The sequence below is a fragment of the Vigna radiata genome, chromosome 9 (genome assembly GCF_000741045.1).
Source record: "Vigna radiata var. radiata cultivar VC1973A chromosome 9, Vradiata_ver6, whole genome shotgun sequence".
In the NCBI taxonomy this organism is placed as follows: Eukaryota; Viridiplantae; Streptophyta; class Magnoliopsida; order Fabales; family Fabaceae; genus Vigna; species Vigna radiata.
In genome coordinates, this window is record NC_028359.1 from 20,656,278 (window position 1) to 20,676,165 (window position 19,888).

Sequence of the window (19,888 nt, forward strand, 5' to 3'; positions counted from 1 at the left end):
ATGTGGGTATTGTGAGTATCATGTAAATTCAAGATCCTGTGTTGTTTCATTTAATTGAAAATCAAATAATTGCTTACACACCGAACTATCTACATGATCTACCAAGTTTTCCACATGTTCTTCCAAGATCTCCACATGCTCTTCCGATCTATGTGAGTTGTCTAGACACCTCCCTGGTCTAGTCGAGCTTTACCCCATCATCAACAACGTCACTTCTTCTTCATCTTCTTCATGTTCTTCAACGTTTGAGTTGCTTCACTGATTTCCTCTCCGGGACCTCGTCCGCTTCAATGCCAAATTAATTGACCAGACTATTCTTTCTCTTCTTCTTGTCCTCGGCTTCAATCACTAGGACTGCATCCTCTATATCCTCGATATAGTCCTTAGCCTTGAGTGTTTTGAGCCTCTCCCTTCATTTGGAGTAACTATTTTTCAAGTGGCTCCCACTTTTTCTTTCGTTGCTCGTGTGTCTCAAGGGACTCGACAAGCTCTTCAACCATGAGTATTGACATGTCTTTGGACTCCTCAATCATGCATACCACATTCTCAAAGTTGTCGATTCTATAGAGTTGGTTCACCACTATATCAACCCGAGTAATCTACTTGTCTACTCCCTCACTCTCTTTTATTCTCATGCTCTCTAACTCTCCTCTGAGTGTTAGAAGCCTCATCTGCTTCATTCTGTCATCACTCTTATATGCCTTTTTCAGAATATCTCATAATTCTTTTGAAGATTTTGCACTTGCAATCTTCTCAAAGCTTGATTCGTCCACAACTTGTTATATTGTCCTATCCTTTGTGGGCGCTACTTTTAATGCATTTATTTGAGCATTCGACCAATTTGTGATGTTTTCTGGTTCTACATCACCTTTTTCCACCACTTTTCGATTTTCTTAAGAATGAAGAAGGGCTCTTTAGACTCCAATTGTTATAGTTGATTGCCTTTGTCAACTTTTGCAAGGGAACATTGTTTGTAAGATTGGTCATCTCTTAATCTCTCTTGTTTTTTTTTTCCTTGGACACCCAAGCTAACATGTTCTAATACCACTTTGTTAGCAAAATAAACCTTTATGTGAAAAAACTTATTTGCTTAACAAAACATTAAAATTTATAGACTCTATTTTGGCTTTTCATCTTCAAGCCTTAAACTCTGCTATCAAGATATAATTATTATCTATTAACCAAAACAATAAACTTCTGACCCTTACACTATAAAGCTAACAAAATTTTTAAACAAATTAACTACCATAAAACAACCAATAAGGGAACGCAATGGCAATAAGTTTCTTTTAGCTGACACAATTTCCTAAAGCAAATTAATTACAAAAGGTGAGGAAAAACATAGATTGGGGAAAAATATATTTTGATTTAACATTTCATATTTTTTATTTATGTAAAATGCAGAAACAAAGAAAAGTTATTCGATGATGGATGCCTCCACACTAAGTCAATAGCAGTTGATCACCATATGCTAATTCCATTTCCAAGAGGAATAGATAATGAAATAATGTACTTACTTACAATTCAAGGGAACTTGTCACCTCAGGACGCCTCCTCCTCGACCTGTTGCATGATCAGAGCTTTTTTATCACCTTTACAACGGATTCCATCTATATCAACCCTAAATTTCGGAGGCACTTTATCATGACGACGGAAAATTTTGGTGGTGAAGCATTTGTCAACCCACACGTTTCTCAAGGATGGGAAATTCAAAGTGGAACTCCCCGTGTAAAAGCTTTCCAATTTGTCTAGTAAGGCAAGAGTCAAACTCTCAAGCTTCATGAATATCATCTCATTTTCATATTTATCTTGACCTTCTCCTTTGGGTTCATCTTCATCTCTCTCTTTGGTCACTATTTCTTTTAGTAATGGACATTCTATGACTATGATCTCTTTGAGGCTCACTAACTTTTTTGCGACTGAATATGTAAATAAATACTGCAATTGCGGACATTGGTATGCACACACTTTTGTCAAAAAAGAGAAGTTCAGTGTAGAAGTAGAATGCACTCCAATTGTTTCAACATGAGGGCATTGGTAGACTGTTAATTCATGAACCTTCTCACAGATTGTATTTAACCATGATGAGTTCTCTGACTGGATGGACCGGATGGTAGATACAAAGGCTAGTGTCAATATTCTTAAATGTAATAGCATCCCATCCTCAATAATTTTGGGGAGGAAAATCTCCGTACTATTGCAATTGTCTATAATCATTGTCATTTCTATTATGTTGGGTGTTGTATGGACTATTTCATTGAGCACTATAGGCATCTCACTCACATCACCGTCCAACGACAGCTTCATTTTATTTACAAATTTGAAGACTCCAGTAAATTTTTCAGACCTAAGCCTCGATCTTAATGCCAGAATATGTTTCCAATCAAGTTCCAATTCTCTCAGGTTTGAAATAACCTAACAATTAAAGCAATCAAATTCAATAGAAATTAAGGTCTGTAATAATAAACAAAAAAAAAAAGGAAAAAAGAAATACAGTGCTGATTCTTTAATGCGCACATACCTCTAGACTTGAAATAAGAGGCTTTCTGTTAACTGAAGTACCCTCACCCATGGAATGTACACTTTGAAATAACTCCAATTTGTCACAATCCGCCACAGATATTTTATTTAAGGCTGGGCATTCCAAGATGAATGTTTGAGCATGAAAGCAAGTGAGTTGTGGCAAGGAATAAAGATCCAACTTCTCTAAACAAGGAAGCACAAATTTTGCTTCTGTTTCTTCTTTTCCTACAATTTCATGGAACTTAGCACAATATTTTATTTCAAGGCTTTTTAGACTTTTTATATTTTTAGCCAGGGAAGCAGGAAATAGAGTTTGCAGGTTTTCACAACATCTAACAATGACCTGTTGCAGATTCGGAAAGATGACAACTCCATTTTTCTTCTTTTCCCAAACACGTGTCATCTTTGATAGCCCTTCTATGGTCAACATCTTCAACTGCGATGATATTTGTGTAGTTTCAGTGTCATTCATATAGAAAAGTACATCTACTGTTGCACTATCCCGTACTTCCAACTCTTTTAAGCTCTTTAGAAGAGCAAGAATAGCAGATGGAATTGCACATGGCAGAGTACAGTTCTGAAGCTTCAAACTAACCAAATCGCCCAACCATTGGTTTTGCAGGCGAAAGTTACAATGTGGATCTTCTTGTAGTTCAAGATAATCAGAAAAACACTCCTTGTCCACTGCTTCAATAAACTCCTGAAAATATAACAAAAGTTTACTTTTATAAATTACTTCTGAATATGCATTAAATATCTTTCCAAACATATCCTTGAAATTTTTACCTTTCGTTGTGAGATCCCTTTTATTCTGGTGTTAAGATCTTGTGGAGGGGGTAAATCGTCTGGTTCCAGGTCTATGGATAACGTAATTCCCATAAGAGATTCAATTCCTTGGGAGAAAATCTCCATGTTGGGGCAACTCCATATTGTCACAGTTTTCAAAGATGGTAATTGCAGAGTGTCTCTCCCAGAATAAAAGCATATTAAACTTGTTAAAGACTGTAGATAAATGGTGTGGAGTCGCTCAAATTCAATGGCTTCAGAAGTTGCATCTCCCTCTTTAACCACTATTTCTGTTAATAATTCGCATTCGATGACACTAATCTCCTGAAGGTTCATTAACATTTTGTCAGCTGAAGATGTAAATAAATACTTCAAGTTAGGACATTTGTATATATTCACTTCCTTCAGACAAGAGAAAGACATTGTAGAAGTAGAATGTACTCCTAATGTTGTCAAATGGGGACAGTGGGAAACAGATAACTTGTGGAGCCTCTCAAACATGTTTAAGCATGAGGAGTACTCTAACTCAAAGAACTGTGTAATGGACACATTGCATATCTTCAAGATTGTTAACTGTCCCAGCATCTCCTCCTCGCCAATTTTAGGGTTTTGAGCAAGGAAATTCTCCAGACTTTCACAATTGCTTATATCCATTTCAATTAAAATTGGAGCCTTGAGTATTTCAACAGGCAACATGGGCATTTCATTCTCCTTGGCACGAAAGAAACACAAGGAAATGCTGTTTAAATTTGTGAGGCCTTTTGTAGATTGTAGTGACTTAAACCATAAGCTTAATGCCAAAATTTGTTTCCAATCAAGAGTCAGTTTCTCCAGGTTGGAAATGACCTAACAATTAGAGCCAAAACCAAAATAGCATTGAAAAGGTATGTGAATTAGATAAAAGATGAAAAACAAAAACAAAAACAAAATGGAAGTAAAGATTCTATGATGCTTTACTTACATTTGGGTCTGAGATAAGAGGAAGTGTCCTGCTTGAAGTACCCTCACCCATGGGATCATCTACACTTTGAAATAACCCTAACCCATCACAATCCCTCACAGATAAGAATTTTACAGAGGGGAATTCCAGAGTGAACATTTTAGGGCAAGTTACGTGTGGCAAGTCATTGAGATTCAAATCCTCTAGACAAGGGAACACAAACTTTTCTGTTACAAATGTTGTTTCCTCCTGTTCAACAAAGTCTTGAAAGTTTTCACAGTTATCTATTTTAAGCCTTTTAAGATCCTTGAGACATTTTGCCAGGGAAGTAGGAAATAAAGTTTGCAGCTTTGCACAATCACTAACAACAACCTCTTGTAGATTACGAAAGATGATAATTTTGTGAGTGTCCTTTTCCCATACACGCTTCAGCTTTGATAGCCCATTTAAAGTCAATATCTTCAAATGGAATTCTGTTTCTTTAATCTCAGTGTCATCATTTATATCAAAAATTGCCTCTACTTGGTCGCTATCTCGTACTTCTAACTCTTTTAAGTTCTTTAAAAGAGCAAGAATAAAAGATGGAATTGCATATGATTGAGTGCGGTTCTTCAGCTTCATAGTTTCCAAATTGGCAAACAAATTGTTTTCCACACCAATATCATAAACCGGGTAACATTTTATATTAAGATCATAACAGTCCGTGTCCACGGCATTAAAAAACTCCTGTAAATATTACAAAACATTTATCATCAGATATATCCATTTCCTGCTGTTTACCTGTAAAACATCGCTTCAAATCTAAAATGGTTTTTGTTTTATATTGTTTAAATTCACGCAAACAAGAGTCAAAATTAATTGATTCAGAATCGGAAATTGTTACCTCTTGCAAGAACACCTTTTCTACCGAAGAGTTAAGATTACGATAGAAGACCAATTCATCACTTGAGAAGTTTAAAGCTTGAATCCCTCTAAATGATGAATTTAGTTGTATGTCTCCTCTAGAGAAAAACTTCATCTTGGGGCACATCCATATGTCCACTTGTATCAAGGAGGGTAACTGCAAAGTGTCATTGTCTGAATAGAAGCATTCCAAGTTCGATAAAATATATAGATCTATGCACTTTAGCTGCTGTAATTTGATCTCTTCTGAAATGTCATCCTTATCTTTCAAGACTATTGCTTCCATTGATTCACAGTTCTTGACTAATATATACTCAAGGTTCTCTAACTTATTCACTGCTGACAGTGTGAATAAATACTTCATATCTTGGCAGTTGTCTATGTATATTTCTTTCACATACCTGAAAGACACTGAAGGAGTAGAATGCACTAATGTTTTCAAATCAGGACAATCGAGAACATATAATTGTTGAAGCCTTTCACTGTCACAAATCACGTTTAACCATGGTGAGTTCTCTGACCCAATGGACTGGAGTTTCGACACATCATTCAGTTTCAATGTTTTCAAGTGTGTAAGCACCCTTTTCTCAACAATTTCTGGGATTTGAGTTTGAAATATCTCGAGGCAACTGCAATGGCGTATACTCATTTTTGTTAAATTGGGCATCTTCTTGAGTATTTGAATGGGCAAATCATGTCTTCCGTTCTCATCAACAACAAATACAAGTTGAATATCATTTAAATATTCGAGGTTGTCCATTGGTTCTCCCAACACTGTCCTTAACCCCAATGTGTGTTCCCAGCCAAGTACTAGCACTTCAAGGTTGCAAATGTGCTAGTGAAAGAAAATCAAATAAAAAGCAAGGACTGAGGATTAAAAGGTGAAATCTAAAATATATACGTAGAGAGAGAAAGACAAACAAAAGGTGCTTATTGCACGTTAATTACCTTCAGATCAGAGAAAATGGAATGTGTGTTAGGACTTCCAAATAGCTCCAACGCTGGACAATTCCACACGATCATTTTATGTAACGCAGAGCATTCCAAAGTAAATGATTCTGGGTAAAAGTAAATGAGCTCTGGCAGGTCAGCAAGAGTCAGTGTAGTTAAGCAAGGAAACACAAACACCGCTGCTGTGTCCTCTTCTTTTCTAACAATTTCAAGCAATCCTTCACAATCTATTATTTGAAGTTCGTCAAGCTTCTTAAGACATTTTGCCAAGGTCAAAGGAAACACAGTTTGCAGATTTTCACAGTTCCTGACATTGACTAGCTTCAGATTTTGAAAGCTCTCGGTTCCTTTACTGTTTCTTTCCCACACATCCTTAAGTTTTGGTAGCTCTTGTAAAGTCAATTTCTGCAAGTGAAATGTAGATCCAGTACCCTCTTCAGCATTCATCTCAAAAATTACCTCTACATTGTTGCAACCTTGTACCTGCAGTTCTTTTAAGCTCCTCAAATAAGGAAGAATATTAGATGGAATTGCAAATGGTTGAATTACACATTTCTCAAGCTTCAAAATTTTCAAACTATAAAACCAGCTATGTTTCTTTTGCAGACCAGCTCCTTGTTGCCAAGTTTCTTGTAGTTCTTGATGTTCCGAAAGGCTTATCTCCTCCATGCCTTCAAAAAATTTCTGCGAATATATATTGTGTAAGTTATTTGGCTAGATGATAACTGGGTAGCGTTTTTTAGTTTGTGATTCTTTAAAATGATAACTGAAGCCAAATACATAATTATTTCTCTTGTTTTCTATTACCTAGAAATTCACAAAATTTTTTAAGTAATTTCATTGCTCTGAGTTAACTTTTAAAAATAACAAAACAGAAAAGAAAAATTTAGCCAAGAAAAGATACATGATTACATACCATTTCCTCAAATATTTTTTTTATTGTAGCATTTATATCTCCTTCCCAGCAGCATCGTTTGTTCTCTTTTCCATGTACAACATGTACATTTTGTAAAATTGGGCTGGTGACTGTTTTTGAAAATTTATCCATATTATAACATGCGCTCACAACTAATTTCTCCAAAGATGGGAATTCAAAGTCACAATCAGACACACAGAAACTCTTGAGGTTCTTCAGTGAAACAAGCTCTAGGGCTTTCAAGTGTTGAAAAACAATTCTGTCAGATTTCTCTCCATCCTTTCTTACTATTTCCATCAGGGATTCACATTTCACTACCTTCATGGTGTTGAGCTGAGCCAAACTTTTTGCCGTAGATGCTGACATTAGACTTTGCAATCGATCACAATTGACCACTTCTAGATTTGTCAAGCGAGTAAAAGATACAGAAGAAGGTGCTATAGTAATCATAAGACGACAGTTCTTCAAAATCAAGAACTCTAACCTTTCAAGAATTACGTCTGGTTCAAAGCTTAGCTCTTTGAGATTCAACAAGTCAATCAACATCAAGCTTTTCAGATTTGGAACTACTCCCAAGTTTTCAATTTCAGTATCTTCCTTTAGAGGCACAATCTTTTCAAAGAAACAAGTATTCAGTGACAGACTTTTCAAATTAGGATTTCTATATAGGAAAGAGTATAAAATCTCAGTATTCATTAATCTAGATAAGGAAAGCTCTTCTAAGTTATCCCTTCGATGGTTCCCTTTGCCCATATAGCTGTTTGGTGACTTTGCGTGCCAAAACTCAATTTGCATGGACTTCAAGTTATTGATTACCTATAATTGACAACATGTAAAGAAAAGGATGAGTATATTCATATAAATTTACATATATTTAACTAAAAGTGGAAGAATTTGTTTCCATTTTGATCATTTTCTTCTTAATTTTACAAGAATTAGAAAGTGATGATGAAGAGTTGATGGGCGCAGTACTAGTACCTCTTCAGGAAAGAATGCATGCACAGGATTTGTTTGTGCATGCTCGGTTCCGTTGTTGAATGGTTCCAGATTGTCACAAAATTCAATGGACAGCTCATTCAACGGACATGATAAATCATAAGTCGTTGGATAAAAACTCGTAAGTCTTGGCAGGTGTGAAAATTTGATGGTGCTTAGTTTAGGAAAGTTAAATTTGGCTGTATCCGTGTTGGTAACTTCCTTTTCAGCAACAATTTTACTCAATCCATCGCAATCACAAACCACAAGAGATTCAAGATTATCAAGATTCTTGGCTACATAAAATGGAAATATACATTCCAAGCTCTCACAACCTTGAGTCCATATCCTCTTCAGATTGTTAAACTTAGGAATCCCTACGAGGTCTTTATTATTCATTTTCCATACAAGCTCCAATTTTGGGAGTGTTTCTAAATGAACATCTTGCAAGTTATTAGCTACATCCCCAACTTGCTCACGTATATTAAATATTGCTTGCATGGACCTGCAATTTCTAACTCTCAAGTTGCATAGACTCCCAAATATTCCCTCCAATGCATTTTCAAGTCTGTGACACTCCTCAATGATTAGAGTCTCTAGTTTGTTAAAGTAGTCCGATGGGAGTTTCGGATTCCATATCTTACTCAGACTGTTCATATTGCGAAGTTTCATATTCTTCAATTCTGGAAAGAAGTTACCCTGTTTTAGTACACAGTAGCCATAAGTTAATCGAATTATTTATAAAATAGAGAAACCAAATCAATAAACAGAAAAAGCAAAAAGTACTTTGGTTATAATAGCATTAAAACCTCTCAAAATTTTAAATGGACTAATATAACATTTATAAATCTACAAACAATCAACATCAGTTATTGTACTATTTGAAGCATCGAATGTGGGTGTGCAATTTCAAATCGTAGCATTGAATCTAATCAGACCAATCTTCTTACCATAATATCCTTCTCTGTATCTTGTTCAGAGAGGAAGATGCTTGTCATCTTCCCACATTCACTTACATAAAGGCTTTGAAGATTCACCAGACTCTTGGCCATTGTAAATGACATCAAATATTTTAAATTCCAACAACCATTCACGTCCAAATGTGTCAAATTTTTAAAAGATAATCTTTCTGAAGATTGGTTGACACTCCATATTACGTCTATCTGGATTGAGGACAACTCTAGTCTCTCTAATTTTGAAACTCCAACCTGCAAAGAGACACACGTTATTAATGTCTCAAAAAACTATAAGGAATTGATTTTGACTTTCTCAACTTATATTTCGTAAAAGATAAACAACCTTCTTCTCTTTTTAAAGTTTAATTCTTTACAAACTCTTTCCTATTTTTAGTTTAACAGAACAAAATGTGGAAAAAGAAGTTTTAGTTCTAAAAGATAAAGAAATTTAGAGAATAATTTTAAACGCACCTTTTCATGGAAGAGTTTTCTTTCCCCTTGGTCTATAGGAGGAATGGCATCAAACCCAATAAACTCAGACAAAGATTGTAGCTTCAAATAGCGTAATTCAGGAAGCATAAGAAGCTCAGTATTTTCAAGGTTGATTGGTGGTCCCACATTGATAATTTTCTTCAAAGAGCTACATTCAGAAACTTCAATTGTTTCTAGAACTTTTAAAAGTCCAACCATGGAAATTGAGAATACACTGTTCAATACACCACAGAGATTGATCTTAATGACTTTCAGTTTACCAAAGGAGGGTTCTGAAAGTTTACATGAGCATATTTCATCCATCTTGAGATTATAGAGATGCAATGACTCCAATTTTGGAAAAGCTTTCTCAGGGTGCTGCCTGTCCTTTGGATGTATGAGAGATTGAATGGTAGAATTATTTACAATCCACAAATGTCTGAGATATGGAAATCCTTTTAAATTCAATCTATAAAAAAGGTCATGGACAATATTACGGGCTTCACGGACACTATTGTGCTTTTCATGGACAGTATTGAGTTCTAGAAACAAATTTTCAACTCCTTCAAACAGCATTTTTATCCCCATTAGAGAATGAATGTCAGATCCATTTTCCAGTTGTACAGCCAAAAATTTCAATGTTTCATATCTCTCTGGCATCTGGAAACCAGTCTCTAAAAATGAACTCAAATCTCCAATAACAATCTTGTAACTGTCCAACTTGTCAAAAAACAAATTCTTTGGCAAATACGAAACATTTGGGATTTGTATGTCTAGAGTTGTCAATTGATTCAAATGTTTCAAATCAGAAAGAAGAGCTGTTTTACTTTGACATGTTTGTTCTTCATCCTCCCATTGAATCGAGGTATTTCTCATATACAACTCCTCCAGACTTACCAAGCTAGATATGACACCACGTGGAATTTTTTTAAGTTTAGAGCAATTACTTATGTCAAAAATTTGTAGCATTTTTAGCTCATTCAACTCGCCTGGCAAACTTTTAATATCAGATCCTGAAAAACTAAGAACTCTTAACTTTTTCAGCCCTCCTAGGATGGATAACTCCTCATCTAGCATGCAGCATTGCTCCAAACAAAGCATTCTAAGTTTATGCAAGGATGAAAATGAAGAATCAATGAGGGGGAGATGAATACCAGTCAATATCAACACTCTAAGTTCTTTCATTCCTTTGAAGAAGTTTTTGGGTATTTTCGGGCGTGGAATATTATTGACAATTTGAAGGACTCTAAGTCTTGGATACTTTATTCTCCCAGAAAAATCTTCAATGAAGTCACAATGATGTAATGAAATTGCAGCATACCTTTCAAGTTTATCGGGCCATTCATCTAGCTTTCCCTTTGTCATTGTAAACAATTGATTTCCCTTATGTGCTATGGACAAAGCTGCTCTGCGAACCGTATCTGGCATGGTAAAATGGTCACTTGAATAACTGTCAGACAACAGACCTGACTCTTTTAACTTTGCGACCAATGTATATACTCTGTCTCTGGTTTGCCTTGCTGTGTTGATTCCTCGAAGAAAACCGATACCAATACAATATTTCACCAAGTCCATAATCAATGCATCATGACCCATGCGAGCACAAAGCAAGAAAGTGTACTTGAGATCCTCATCTTCTAAGAGCTCATAACTCAACTTCGTAGAAAATTCAGGTGCTCCAGTTAACTTTTGAGATTCAAATTTTCGATTAGTTTCGTCCCATACAGAAAGACTCTTATTTTTCAATGCCCTTGCAGTCGTAACTATTGTCATTGGCAACCCTTTACACTTGCTAGCAATTTGAGCTGCTAATTTGTCATATTCAGAATTCTTACCACTTATTCCTGCCTTTTTCTTGAACAACTTCTCTGCTTCCTCCTCCTTTAAGATTTCCACGGGGAAAATACACTCTTCTTTCCCTTCCATTTGACTTAATAACACTTGTTTAATTTCAGAAATCATCAAAATCTTGCACCCTTTGTACTGAGGAACAGAATTTTCTGCTTTAACTCGTTCAGAAGCATCAAGGGGGGATTTTCCTTCATTGACATTCTTCAAACTACCACCCAGGAATCCTCCTTTCTTGACATTTACCGAATCAGCAGTACCGAGGGATTTTCCTTTATTTACATTCTTAGAACCATCAGCTCCTTGTAACATTCCTTTTCTAAAACTTGTCGAACTACCAAGGATGGGGGATTTTCCATCACCGACAACATTCTTCAAAATATCAACATCAAGGGATTTTCCATCACTAACATTCTTCAAGCTATCAACGTCAAGGGATTTTCCTTGGACATTTGTTACGCCATCTTCTTTCCCTATTTCACAAGGAATCCCCAGCAAGTTGAAGTTCACTTGTTCCCAAAGATCGTCTAGGATTATGAGCGTGCTATTATTCTCATTATTCAATATCTGGTGTATCCTAGCAGCTCTTGCAATGTCACTTTCCTCCTCCAATACAACCCCCAACATATCAGCAATTTGTCCCTGGATTTTTCTTACGTCAGGGTTTTTTGTCACACTTGCCATGGTCACCACTTCGAACATCTTATCTTTCAAGGCTTTCTTCACAACCTCTTTGACTAAAGATGTCTTGCCAACGCCACTCAACCCATGAAGACCGATCATTCTAACATCTGGCTTTTGAAATTCAGCAGTAATCTTTTTCACGGTTTCTTTTCTTGATGAATAACTTTCATAACCAAGGTTTGAAAAAAAGGTAGCCATGGAGGGTGGGCCAGACCAATAAGATAAAATGTCAAACTTTGCATTTTGCAGCAACCCATTTGCCTGCTTTGTGATCTCATTTGCTTTTCTACTTCGACGATACCTTATCCCTGGCTTCGGAAGGTAACCACTGTCGAAAAAGTCAAACACCGCACATTTATGGCATATTTCATCATTGTGGAAATCCTCATATGCCCGAATGAGTTTATCCACACTCTCCATCCATTCTTTAACTTCATCGTGAATTCTTCTTCCATGTCGGCGTTCTTCCTCTTCAACTGTATGCCGAATAGCATCTCTCTTGTTCTTGAGCTTCTCCACAACATCTTTTACTTCACCAACTCTTGTCTCGTACAAGTCCAATTGAATCAATTGCTTCTTTAGCCACGCCTTTGCTCGAGGTGACGATGTCAAGAATTGAAAACACGCGATTAGAGCAGCCATGCTACATCTCAACTACATCTTTTCTGCATGCATATTTCTGCATGTTTATATCAAGTTTGTCTTGATGTCTGACTTAGATAAAAATAAATATGAACCACACGTAACGTTAGTAGATCTGTGTAGAGACAAATAGGTGAGTTAAGTATATCCTATTGTGGTAGTGATATATGAGAAAAATAAGACTAATTGATCTAAATATTAAAGTTTTATGTTAAGAGTGAGGTTAAGTATTTTATATATATTTCCACTGGATTAAATTAGTTTCCATAATTTTGATAGAATCCATATTTTTATTCATGATTTCAAATCCCCATTTTAAAAAATTTACAAATTTGCTATATATTTTTTTTTCTATTGAACCTTAAATCTAATCTACCATATGTATTCAAATGATGTTGAGAGGAAATAAAGTATAACAAATTAAAAACTAAACTAAAATTATATTTTTTTTTTTAAACATAAAGACTAAAAGTCATCTTCAACGTAATTTGTTCACAAATATTGTTTAAAGCTAAACAATGTCTGATAGATCTCATAACATAACGTGCATTGCTTTTATAACCCATGTTACTTAAAAGAGTTATGTTTGAGAGAATTTAAAAGATAAAATGATTTAATATAAGCAACTTGTTTAGGTCACATGGAGTTGCTATTATATGAAAGTTGACTTAAGAAAAAACAAAGTTTATTAATAAATTTTCGTGCAAGAGCACATGGCGTGAAATTGTTTATGCAATATCACTGTTTTGTATAATAAACTATTGCTTAAAAAAGTTTACGTAGGTACATAGGATCATGGAGAAAATATTTTAAATTAGTATGTAGATAAATTTCAAAATTAAAATAAAAAGTCATATAGATGTTCTTAAGCAAATATACAATATACATGCTCTAAAATTGTACAAGAAAAATAAAGGATTAAAGTTGGAAATCATGGAGAACAAAAATTAATAGTTTAATACAAAATCTCTTTACTACTTATGATTGATCAACGAATACTTAAATGAAATTCATGATATAGAAGAACAGAAACACATTACCATCTACATTGGAGATTATCCACAGCGTCTCGTGCTTAAAAATAACTTCAATAAGGTAATATTACTTCACTTGACAAGACAATCTGTGATATAAAATATGATTCAATAAAATTATTTCACTCAATCATTATATAAACTTTTATTCTTTTCGTTCCAAAATTTTAGAAATTTAAGATTTTTTTTCATACTCATTTGGAAACATTTAATTTATACAAATTTAGATTAAATCGCTCCCGTTTATTAATTTATAAACGTTTATAATATTTTCAACAATTCAGTAAACAAAGGTAAAATTTCCAACCCCTGCTTTCCAACAATTCATTATACATTATCTAATGAAATATTTCTAAGAATACTCAAGTACCTCAAGAAATTTACCTTTTAATTTTAAATGGGCAGCTAAAATCAAAAGTGTATTCTATCTTGTTCTTTTTAATTGTTAACTATTTTCTTATCTCTTTTGATCTTAAGTTATTCAAGTTTTTTATAAAGAAAAATGACATTTTTTCAGAGAATACTGACAAGAAAATGATATCTTGCGTGTGATTTGAAAAAAAAAAAAAAGTTAATAACAGGGTTTTGACTAGTGATTTCAGTAGGGCAAATTTACTCCAACATGTTATCATAAAATATCCGATGTACTTTATGGTATTATCTTTGTTTTATATCGATTTCAAAAAATATCTTATGTTTTCTATTGTTCGATTTTTTATTCAGACACTAGATAGAACAATGTATATATTTTGGATTTTGTAATATTTTGAGTTTCAAAAAATTATAAATTTATCATAATACAGGATATATTATGCGGTGATAATTTTATTTATGTAATATTAGTGTTTAGGAATCCGGATCTAAGGATCAAAATCTTCTACGTATATTTATTTTATGACATTTTGTGTAAACGGGTTGAAATATTATTAGTTATTATAAAAAATAAAATAAGATAAGGAAACATCTAAAACAAATTTCAATTTCACTGTATTACATTGTTTCCATGTTATATCGTCCAGTATATACTTAGTTTCATTCATATAATATAAAGACTCTTATTCTAATAGCAGCAGTAATGAAATTAGAAAAACTTTTTTTTTTTTTGTTAATTTAAGTGAACTGTGAAAATTTTAGAAGCAGGAACGGAGTTTAAGATACTAAGAGGATTTAGATTATAGATAACGTAAACATGCATTATTCCATGGATGGAACAAACCTAAACTTCAAATACGAAGGACCAAGTAGTCATTATAGTGTTTACCTGACAACAATGAAGACAACAAAGACAACCAGAAAATCCGATGAACAATACAGACAAAGAATCCCAGCTTCCTTCGATCACTTCAAAACATTGAGATCACAATGAAAATGAAGTTGTGAGAACTCACTGAAAGGAAATCTGCTTTTAATGTATACGAAATACAACCTTTGTTGATGTTACGTTACAGTCTGGCAGCACCCTCCAAATGCGTTGAATTTGACTTTTATAATCTTTGTTTTGGTTGTTATACAATGGAAAATGATATTTTATCAAATAACATTTGAAAATATTTTGACACGAACATGTGTCAAAATGTTAGTGATATATGTGAATAATAATTTTAAAAAATGAGAATGATGTGACAATAGAATTGGGAATAGATTAAAAGTTTTTGCTTTATTTTCTCATTTTTAAATTTCGAATATGAGGAATCTTTGAAAGTGAACCTCAAGCGCAAAAATTAGAGAGACAAACTCGTCTTCCCTCCACTCAGCTATCTAATGTTGTCGTAGTGTTGCCATTCTTATACGAGTGTTTCCTCTTCCCTCTCTACCCAACCACCCATTGCTACTGGAGTGTCGCTCCTACGCGAAACCTAGACGATCTCGTCTTCCCTCCACCCATTGTCACCGGAGTGTCGCTTGTACGCGAAATCTAGATGGTCTCATTGTTGATTAGGATGACAGATCTTAAGGATGCACGTTCTTTCCAACAGTTCTACCGTTTTGAAGTATCTTGAAGGCCAAAACAACCATTAACATTGGTTTTGAAGTTTTCCACCCTTAGTTTATCTGCACCCACTTCGGAAGCATTGTTATAACTGAAAACCATCATTGGAGACAAAAAAAGACAGTTGGTAAGTTTTCATTGTTCATTTTGGTTTTCCTTTATGGTTGTTATTCAGTTATTTTCATTTATTTAAAATATTAAAATTTTTTTATATCATTTTAGAGAAAAAGAAATTAGGGGTTAATGTTGTGATTCTATTAAGTATATCAATTGGTACGAATTGTTAATCCTATGTTTCTGATAAATGACTTACTGGGTTTATAATTGGGTTTGTCTTGGGAATAATTTTTTTTCACAATTAGTTATTGATTTGAAGGTTGAATAGGTACTTGTTTGTAGTTCACTCCAGGATTATAAAAGAGCAATAAATTTTTACCTAATTATTGCTCATTTGAATCCTAAAGATTAATCTCATATTTACCTAGTCCATGTGAGATGACTTCTTAGTTTTGTTGTCTCTGTTGTTTTTGTAAAGTTATTTTTCTGATAATTTGGTTACATGAATCTATTAGTCTACCTCAATTGTGATGATGGTTAAAAATTCATCTAGGCCTTGAAATATTATGCATACATTATTTTTAAACAATGTTGAAGGAAATATTATGATTATTGAGTTGTGAAACTTTTTTAAATGCAGAGAACAAGGTTATATTAGTTTAAAAACAAATACAACATATTTCAAAGATGTTACTCTTAGAGGTCTTCTTACAAGTCTTTATGTTGAACTTGGAGATTATCAAAAGTTGTTACATATGAGTAAGGACATCAACACTTATATAAGAATGTTGATCACTGAAAGTTGCAGCTAAGGTTAGTCTTTGCTTTGAGATACCACGGAGAGGGATTCAATTTTATCAATAAAACAAATGGCAAAGGATTATTGACAAAATTGAATCTTTGTAGTATCTCAAAGCAAAGACTAACTTTGGCTGCAACTTTCAATGGATCAACATTCTTATATCAGTGTTGATGTCCTTGCTCATATGTAACAGCTTTTGATAATCTCCAAGTTCAACATAAAGCCTTGCAAGAAAGCCTCTAAGAGTAACATCTTTGGAATCTGTTAGTATTTGCTTTTAAACTACACTGTCGTGCTTAATCAATATAAGCTTGTGCTTTACATTTGAAAAAGTTTCACAACTCAATAATCATAATATTTCTTTCAACGTGGTTTAAAAGTAATATACGCATAAGATTTCAAGGCCTAGATGAAATTTTAACCATCATCACAATTAAGGTATGCATATAGATTCATGTAGCCAAATTATTCCAGAAAAATAACTTCACAAAAATTACATAGACAACAAAACTAAGAAGCCATCTCACATGAATCAAGTAAACATCCTTTTCCAAAGAGATAAATCTTTAGGATTCAAAGGAGCAACAATTAGGTAAAAATTTATTGCTCTTTTATAATCCTAGAGTGAACAGCAAACAAGTACTCATTCCACCTTCAAACTAATAATTAATTGTGAAAAAAATTTATTTACATGACAAACTCAATTATAAACACTAAAAGTCATTTATTAGAAACATAGGATTAACAACTCATACCAATTGATACACTTAATAGAACCAAAAACATCAATCCCTAAGTTCTTTTTCTCTAAAATGATAAAAAAAATCAAATATTTTAAATAAATGAAAATAACTTAATAACAACAATAAAGGAAAATCAAAATGAACAACGAAATCTTACCAGCTGTGTTTTTTCATCTTCAATGGTGGTTTTCGGTTATAACAGTGCTTCCAAATGGTGGTTGCAGAGAAACGAAGGGTGAAAAACTTCAAAACCCACGTCAATGGTGGTTTTGGCCTTCAAGGGTGCTTCGAAACGGTGGAATGTTTGGAAAGAATGTGCATCCTTAAGATCTGCCATCCTAATCAAGAGGAAAAACCCTACCATGTCAACCTCACTCTCTCATAAACCCACACAACAAAAACCACCAACGACGGTTGGAATTTAAGAGTATTAGAGACAATTTTTAAATTCATGAAGAATTACAATTCATGAAAAGTTACAACCATTCATGAAGAGTTACAACCATTCAAGAAGAGTTACCATTCATGAAGAGTTACAACCATTCAAGAAGAGTTATAATTATTCATGAAGAGTTACCATTCATGAAAAGTTACAATCATTCATGAAGAAATGTAATTAATCATAATCTGGTATCTCTTAGATTTGAAATATGCCTAATCAACATCTATATTAAGGGATCTTGTGTAGAGACTTTATGAGAATTTTTCTCTACATTCTATCATTCACTTAATACAAATCAATTCGTGAGAATTTTATTATTGTTTGGCGTTAATACTAAGAGTGAGTATTATCATTGTATTTCTTCTTTGTATCTCAAAAGCGGATTTCGTGATCCCTTTCTCTCTTATAAGAAACGAAATATTGCTTTTAGGAAAGTGTATATTCACGCCTACAAGATTATATCAAGTCTACATTGTTGTTCATTTTGTTTCCCTAAGTTCTTGGAAAATTGTTCCAACAAAGACAACAACAAAATAGGCTTTGCAGAAAATCCTAAACGCGGAATCGAACAGGGAAACGACTTTGGTGATTTGAAATGGCGGAACGACGGCCAAATAATTGGTGTGAAAGTATCATTATCCTAACCAACCTTTAATGAACACATCGTCTCTCGATGGGGTACAACGAAGCAAGATGTGCGGGTGGGAGGAACACTTGCGAAAACGCCTCTTTTTCCTCCTCTGACTGCACTTCGGCGAGAATGGGTGGGTAGGAGGAAGCACCACTCTCACATACGAACGACGACACTCTGGCGGCAACGGGTGGCTGGGTGGAGGGAAGACAAGACCGTCTAGGTTTCGCGTATGAATGATGGCATTACGGCGGCACTCCAACAACAATGGGTGGCTGGGTGGAAGGAAAAGGAGACACTCTAGCTTTCGCATACGAATGATGGCACTACGACGGCACTTCAGCGACAATGGGTTGCTGGATGAAGGGAAGACGAGTCTCTCTCTAGTTTTCACGCTCGAGATTCTCTCTCAAAGGTTCCTTAGATTCGAAATCTGAAAATGAGAAAATGAAACAAAAACTTAAAACCTCCCTCAAATTCCATTGTCACGTCATTCTCAGTTTTTAAAATTATTATCCACGTGCACCACTAATATTTTGACATGTGTCCCGTGTGAAAATATTGTTGTTAAAATATTATTTTCCATTAAAATAATACTAAAATTCTGAGCGTGATGGTGTGAAATGGATTTTTGGTGTATAATAAAACATGTTGCACTTACTTAAACATTAGGTTTTAGATTATTCTTCATGACTACCTTTTGAAGTTTAGAATATTGTTTGCATGAGATGAGACTGTATTTTCCGTAAAGAGCAATAGCATACCATGACGAAAGTTGTTATATACTACTATAAATCAATAAAAAGAATTATAAAATCAGCAAACCTCATAAGAGAGACATTGTTCTTGTATCTTTCCACTTAACAGTCTTGATAGTGATAAGCTTACCAAACCAGTAGAGTTTCTACTCTCTCCCAATATTAACTATTGTATAGAATAGCTAATATCTAATTTTCTAAACTACTCATACTGCACCACGCCTTTAATGAATATAATTATCAAATATTTTATAAAAACGTATAGCAGTATATTAATGCTTATTTTTAAATAATAAAATCCATAATTATGCTACTGACATATTCGCTTTTGTAAAAACTTAGTGAGTAGTTTAGAAGGACCAATCATTTTTCACTAAGAATGTTAAGAGTGCAATAAAGCTTTTCAACTTTATGTAGTACAACGATGACAAATAATTTGTGATTTCATATGTGTTTTATTATAACTTCTTCGTTTTTCATTTGATTAAATTTAATCCTAGAAAGGTAATTAGTATTTGATCCACATATAGCATGATTATAACAGTCAAAACCAAGACATAAATAATATAAAATGCATATAGTACTTGAGATGAAATGGACAGGGTTAATTAATTTGGGGTTTAATCCATAATGATTATTCTTTTCCAGTTATGGTAACTAATTGTAAGTCTTTCTTTTACCAGTGCTATTGTAAAACTAAAAGGCCAAAACTTACCTTTTACTCGTAAGATGTGTTTCCAGTGACAGGTCCTAATTGTAACAAGAGAAAGAGGTAAAAATTGATAAATATCACAAATATTACCTGAGCAACACGACAAAGAAAAATGTAGATGCGG

The 19,888-nt window shown here is 34.0% G+C and overlaps 2 protein-coding genes across 6 annotated transcripts in view; both read right to left on the reverse strand.

Moving 5' to 3' along the window:
* Positions 1-9,069, reverse strand: part of LOC106773505 — a 13,746-nt gene extending 4,677 nt beyond the window's left edge. For 2 of the 5 annotated variants that reach the window (XM_022786346.1, XM_022786348.1), the window contains exons 1-9: positions 8,945-9,069; positions 7,998-8,693; positions 7,020-7,835; positions 6,101-6,787; positions 5,133-5,987; positions 4,271-4,975; positions 3,310-4,155; positions 2,522-3,223; positions 1,522-2,415 (exon numbers count right to left, since the gene is read on the reverse strand). In XM_022786346.1, the coding sequence (XP_022642067.1) occupies positions 1,543-2,415; positions 2,522-3,223; positions 3,310-4,155; positions 4,271-4,975; positions 5,133-5,987; positions 6,101-6,787; positions 7,020-7,835; positions 7,998-8,693; positions 8,945-9,058 (6,294 nt within the window). In that variant the 5' untranslated portion in view covers positions 9,059-9,069 and the 3' untranslated portion in view covers positions 1,522-1,542. Of the gene's footprint in view, positions 1-1,359; positions 2,416-2,521; positions 3,224-3,309; positions 4,156-4,270; positions 4,976-5,132; positions 5,988-6,100; positions 6,788-7,019; positions 7,836-7,997; positions 8,694-8,944 lie in introns of those variants that run through there. The other 3 variants (XM_022786345.1, XM_022786347.1, XM_022786344.1) reach the window with 2 other exon arrangements.
* A 114-nt stretch (positions 9,070-9,183) lies between these two features.
* On the reverse strand, positions 9,184-12,595 carry LOC111242498 (probable disease resistance protein At4g27220). Its single transcript, XM_022785944.1, has 3 exons — positions 9,422-12,595; positions 9,294-9,334; positions 9,184-9,202 (listed from the first exon to the last, which is right to left on the reverse strand). The coding sequence occupies exons 1-3, from the start codon at positions 12,593-12,595 to the stop codon at positions 9,184-9,186; spliced, it is 3,234 nt and encodes a 1,077-aa protein (XP_022641665.1).
* Between the last annotated feature and the right edge of the window lie 7,293 nt (positions 12,596-19,888).

Bases quoted from the DNA above. Each gene is read 5' to 3' on its own strand.
- LOC111242498 (XM_022785944.1), bottom strand. From the start codon at position 12,595: ATGGCTGCTCTAATCGCGTGTTTTCAATTCTTGACATCGTCACCTCGA. The intron at 9,335-9,421 runs GTGCGTTTAAAA...AACTAAAAATAG, and splicing joins GAAAACTCTTCCATGAAAAG to GAAAGAGTTTGTAAAGAATT.